We start from the raw sequence: 5,909 nt of genomic DNA, 5'->3' as shown, positions 1-5,909 counted from the left end.
TCCTTCCTTCCTTCCTTCCTTCCTTCCTTCCTTCCTTCCTTCCTTCCTTCCTTCCTTCCTTCCTTCCTTCCTTCCTTCCTTCCTTCCATCTCTATCACACTCACAGAGCTCCTCTTTGATACCTGTGGTTTCATGAGATATATTTTTTGGTTTTCATCCCTTGACTCTCTGTCTTGGGGCTGGACACAGAGGATTCTCTGACCCGCCTCACCTGATTGTAGGTCATAAGGCCCCATGACAGAGGCGGTCCTGCCCCAGGTCTGGGGCTGAGCAATGTTGCACAGAGAGATCAAGGGCGACCTGAACAGACAGGCCTTGCTGGGTTTCCCCACCCAGCCTGTTAGTGTTGGATGGTGGCCTTTTCGTCCCTTCACATCTCTCCACGGTGGTCTGTGCTTCAGTCATGCCTACGTAGTGAAGCTTCCACAAAAACCCAGGAGAACGGGGTTCGGGGAGCTTCTGGACAGCTGAACTGATTCACGTGCTGGGAGGCCTGTCATTGCAACTCCACGGGGACAGAAACTCCTGCACCCAGCACACTTCCAGACCTCGCCCCGTGTGACTCTTCATCTGTCAGTGTCTTTGTATCCTTTAACACATCCTCTATACTAAACCTGTGTACAAAAGTATTTGTTTCCCTGAGACCTGGGAGCTGCTATAGCAAACTCACTGAACCCAAGGAGAGTCGTGGGAACCCCCTGATTGACAGCAGCTGGTCAGTCAGAGGTTGCAGAGGCCTGGGTTTGCGTCTGGCATCTGAAATGGGGTAGAGGCAGTCTTGGGGACAGAGCTGTCACCCTGTGGGACCTGACACTATCTCCAGGTAGGCAGTGTCAGAATCAAATTGGATTGGAGGACACCCCACTGGTGTCCACTGGGGAACTGGTTACTTGCCTGCTGGTGGGGAGAAATGCACCAGAGTGGGTCACAGAAGCTGGTCCTCTGTATTGTCTCTGAGTAAACGTATAGAGGGAAAAACTATCTGGTGATTTGTTTTTCCTAACATAACTCCGTCCCTTTGTCCACCTGTAGGGCCCACCTCTGGTCATCACTGGCAAGGGTACTTGTTCTGTAGGGGATTCCTCTCTTGGAGAAAAGCCCTGTGCCTTCCTCACCCCATGGACATCGTGTCTATGCAGGGGACCTCCCAACTCCCCATGTGCCATGACCCTTAATCCTTGCCATCTCCATCAGCAATGACCCTCCCCTGCACCCCAGCCCTACCTCAAACCCTGAATCCCCACCCTGGCTTGGAATCACCCTACCCCACTCCTCTCAGAGACCTGTCCAAGGTCCCAGCCACCCCAGCTGTGCACCCTCCACAAGCTCTAAGGCTTTCTTTGCACCCAACCATCTCAGATCTTAATTTCTCTCTCGTCCCATCAACCACCTTCCTTTCCTTCCTTCTCTGTCTAGTGAAGCTGTTTGGTCTAGATTCTAAAACCACTTCTGCCCTGCCTGGCTTCAGATACATACCCCCCACCTTCCCTCAATTGTCACACCTCCCTGCAGCAAACGTCACTCACTATCAAAGGAGAAATAAAAACACTAGACGAGCCCTGAGACATCTCCCCATCCTGCCTCCTGCCCATCACGCCCGTGTGTGTGCAATGGGGACCCCCCCATCTTCCTCCACCTGCTTGCTGGACCCCACGTTTCAGCGCTTTCCTCTAGGTCTTGCCAGCAGTTCTCTGCACTTGGGGGGATCCCTCGCTGCACCCCAGAGATGCTCACTCAGTCCAGATGGGGCCTGAGCTTGAGATTCAGAAGAAGCTCCGCAGAGGATTCTGACAGGTGGAGGGAGATGCCCTGTTGCTGGACTCTCTGCTGGGTTATTAAGTGTTGGGACATCTGTGTATTTATTGTGGCTGACTTTTTATCCCCTCCTCACCTATCGTATGCATGTCCTGGGGCAGCCCTAACAAAGTGCCACACGCTGGTGACTTCACACACCAGGGATGTATCTTCTCTGGAGGCAGAAGTCCGAGGTCAAGGAGTAGCAGAGCTGTGCTCCCAGCAGAGGCTCCAGGTGAGGGTCCTTCTTGGTCTAGACGCTGCCTTATTTTCCTTTGACCCCACACACTGTTTCCCACCGTGCCTCTGTCCCTCTGTTCATCTCTGCAATGTCTCCAAACGCACTTGGGGCTTTTGAGCTGAGACACCCTTAACCAGGGAGCAGTGAGGTGGGGCATGAAGGGGGTCCTATTGTGACATCCAAGGTTGTTGTAGTTTCTGTTTCTGCTTTCCTTGTCTTTCCACCTGCCCTGCAAGCTTTATAAAAGACCAGAATACTCCACCCACTATGGGAGGCCAGAATACAGCATGCAAAATGTGCCCTGTTAGCAAAAGGGTTATTTTGAGCTGCTTATTTGGAGAAACAGCAAATGTAGGGGAAGATCTGGAAACAGAGCAGGTTACTCTGTTGTAAGGGAAATTTACATCTAGGAAGGATGTCCTCACGCAGAGGGTGTCTCCCTCTCTGTAGTAGGAAGTTCTAGAAGGATGACCCTAAATCACTAAGATACTGACTAATGGAGAAGCAGTGACTTAAATCTGCACCACCCACCCTTCTCTTGTTTATTGTGCTATTTCTGGTCACCTCTCCATAACTGGCCTTTCCCAACCCACATCCTTTATTTTCCTCCCAGTTGAAGATGGCATTTAATCCTGAATTCTTTTTTTTTTTTTTTTAAAAAAGATGACCGGTAAGGGGATCTTAACCCTTGACTTGGTGTTGTCAGCACCACACTCACCCAGTGAGCCAACCGGCCATCCCTATATGGGATCCGAACCTGGAGCCTTGGTGTTATCAGCACCGCACTCTCCCGAGTGAGCCACGGGCCGGCCCTAATCCTGAATTCTAAGCCACTTCTTTGAAAGCTCGTTTGTCTCTGGGTGTCTGCCATGGATTCATGACTTATGCACTGTGCTTTGAATGTCCCTGCCAAGACTCATGCCCAAACCTAATTGTGACTGTAACAGTATTGAAAGGCAGGGCCTTTCAGAGGTGATGAGGCCATGAGGTCTTCAACCTCATAAGTCAATTAAAACTTTTGGTGGGAGAAGGTTAGTTATAAAAGGGAGGTCCTCTCATTTTCTCTCTCTGCTTTGCAGGTGATAACCCAACAGGAAGGCCCCAGCCAGATGCCAGCATCTTGATCTTGGACTTCCCAGCCCCTGGAACTGTAAGCAATAAATCTCTGTTCTTTATAAATTACTCAGTCTCGGGTATTCAGTTTTAGCAGCAGAAAGTGGACTAAGACAGTATGCATGTTATTACACTTCTGTTTGCTTTTCTCTCTTTAATCTGTCTTTTGTTACAGGGCCCTCCAGCAATGAACCCCAGATGGGTAAAAGAAAAAGGTATTTTTCCTCCCCTACAACTTCTTGGGTCCATGTTTCTCTTCTTTGGCGTCTCTGTCAGGTTTAGAGACTTGCCCATGGACATATACCCTCTCAGAGGGAATGTGACGTGCCTGATCATTGCATGGAAATTTGTAATCGGTCAAGACAGTTCTCCATCTGGCTTCCTCTGAACTAAGCTATTGCTACCTTCTTCTTGCATTATGATGAAGCAAAACCGTAAACTTCTTTAAACTTGACTAAAAAAACCCCAAAAAACAAAAAACCCCATAGCAACCACATTATCATATACCCACACACAGTAGCCTATGCAAGCATCGCTGTCTTAAATAAATAGCTAGTCATAGCTCAACGCTCTCGGCCGAGGATTTCGATTAATCTGCAGAGGGGAACTGAGGCATAGCAAGCTCTGATGAAACCGTCCACACTGTGGCTTCTGGGTCCAGTGCCATGGTGTGCAAAGCCAGGGGACATTTCACACATTCCCTGATTCGATCCTCCTGCTGTCCTCACAGAAGTGGCCAGAAAACTGAAGACCAGGGAGGTCTTATTGCTTTATTTTATTTTTTCATTTTTGTCTTGATAGTCTTTTTTTCTTTAAATTGAGTTAAAATTTACATGGCATAAAATTCAGTCTTTTAAAGTAAACAATTCAGGAGCATTTAGCACATTCACATTATTGTGCAATCTCCACCTCTGTCAAGTTCCAAAACATTCTCACTACCCCAAAAGGAGATCCTCCGTACCCTTTAGCAGTCCCTTACGATTCCTCCTCCCCAGCCCCTGGCAACCACTAATCTGCCTTCTGCCTCTACAGATTCCCCTGCTTTATACGTTTCCATAGAACATCATACGCTATTTGGCCTTTTGTGTCTAATGCCTACCCACTCTCCTTTAGAATTTTACCAGACTGGTTTTTTCTTCCTTCTTTATACAGATTTCAGTGGCACTGGGAACAAAGAGTCGCTGAACTCCATGAACAGGAGCAGCCTCTCAGGTTTAAAGCAAATCTCAGGCTTAAAGCAAATCGGAGTTAAAGCTTCTCAGACTTTATTTTGTTTTATTTATTTATTTATTATTATTATTATTTTTTTTTGTCCTTTTTGAGACCAGCCACACCACGCTCAGCCAGTGAGCGCTGTGAGCGCACCGGTTATCTCTATATAGGATCCAAACCCGCGGCAGGAGCGCTGCTGCACTCCCAGCGCCGCACTCTCCCGAGTGCGCCACGGGCTCGGCCCTATTTATTATTTTTTAAAAATTATGAATATCCATGAGACGCAAAGCTAATTGTCACCCCTCCTGCCTACGATGCGAGGGCCAGATTCATACTGGCGGCATAACCATTAGCAGAAATTACTTCAAAGCAAAGACTCAAAGATTCAAATCAGAGCTTCTCAGATTTAACACACCCATGAAACACCTGGGAAACTTTTCAAATGCAGATTCTGACACCCTGTGGCTGGTCTGGGGCCAGATCTGAGAGGCTTCACTTCTAAAACGCTGCAGGTGGTGCTGGTGCAGCTGGCCTGTGGGCAGACCCTGTACGGAGCTTGGATTTAGGGCTCCCTGGGGTCTGGGCAAGCAAATAATTGATGCAGTGGGACAAAACACAGAGGAAATGTCACAGTGCCCAGGGACCCCTCCACATGCAGGCTGGTCATCCCTGGGGTTGACTCACAGCTTAAAACATCATGTGCTATCAGTTCCTGCCTGGTTATTCTACTCAGTTGGGGGCCTCCTTGTCCACGGAGTCCTCTTTCCCACCCTCAGATCTTCGCTGAACTAGAGCAAGAGCTGACTGCTGCAGCAACAGAAGCAGAGAAACAGAAACACAGTCGTGACACGGCAGGCTTGAGGACGACGAGATAAAGGAACCCGGCTTACCCCCCTGCATCCGTCTCCCTCCTTCAAGTTGCTGCTCTCTGCTCTGTTTCCTGCGACTCCGGCATCTGGCCACCTCCTGTAACAACTGATTGCATGGCTGCAAACCCAGACCTTCCTTTTTCTCTTAGACTCCCTCCCCCTCCTGTGCTTCCTCACTACACAGAATTGGGAAATGTGATCCACACACACTCATTGTGTGTGTACTTGCATGCGCCCCCTCACACTGTCTGCAGAGTGCTGAGAAAAACCAAGCACCGTAGAGGGACAAACAGTCGGTGCCTATACAAAGCACAGGGCTCCAGGCACACAGAATGGAAAACGATTGAACAGTCACAACAGCAAAGGTGAAAAGTGGCTGTACGGAATATGCCTCCATGGTCTTTGTCTTCCTGGAAGAAGTTTTGCTTTTCTCCAGCATGGATGTGGATAAGTTTGTCTTCCCGAGAAGTCAACCAGATGGCTCAGCAAGGCTGCCCAGCCTGGGTGCCATGGTGGCTATTCAAAGAGTCTTCCATGATGCATACCTTGTTGCTGACTTCAAGCATTGATATGGAGAAGTTAATCTTCCCAAGAGGTCAACCACGGGGCTCACCAAGGCTGCTCAGCCTGGGCACTGTGACGGGTCTTCAAAAAGTCTTCAACGGTGCGTACTTTCTTGC

General features: G+C 49.0%; 1 protein-coding gene across 1 annotated transcript in view; it reads right to left on the bottom strand.

The window, feature by feature from the left end:
- Positions 1-5,298, bottom strand: part of CSF2RA (colony stimulating factor 2 receptor, alpha, low-affinity (granulocyte-macrophage)) — a 24,446-nt gene extending 19,148 nt beyond the window's left edge. The window contains exon 1 of the mRNA XM_008568144.1: positions 5,251-5,298. Within this exon, the coding sequence (XP_008566366.1) occupies positions 5,251-5,260 (10 nt within the window). The 5' untranslated portion in view covers positions 5,261-5,298. The remainder of the gene's footprint in view (positions 1-5,250) is intronic.
- Between the last annotated feature and the right edge of the window lie 611 nt (positions 5,299-5,909).

This window comes from Galeopterus variegatus, unplaced genomic scaffold (genome assembly GCF_000696425.1).
Source record: "Galeopterus variegatus unplaced genomic scaffold, G_variegatus-3.0.2 Scaffold21, whole genome shotgun sequence".
Classification (NCBI taxonomy): domain Eukaryota; kingdom Metazoa; phylum Chordata; class Mammalia; order Dermoptera; family Cynocephalidae; genus Galeopterus; species Galeopterus variegatus.
The sequence above is the reverse complement of the archived record's forward strand: the minus strand, read 5'-3'. Positions and strand labels throughout refer to the sequence as shown.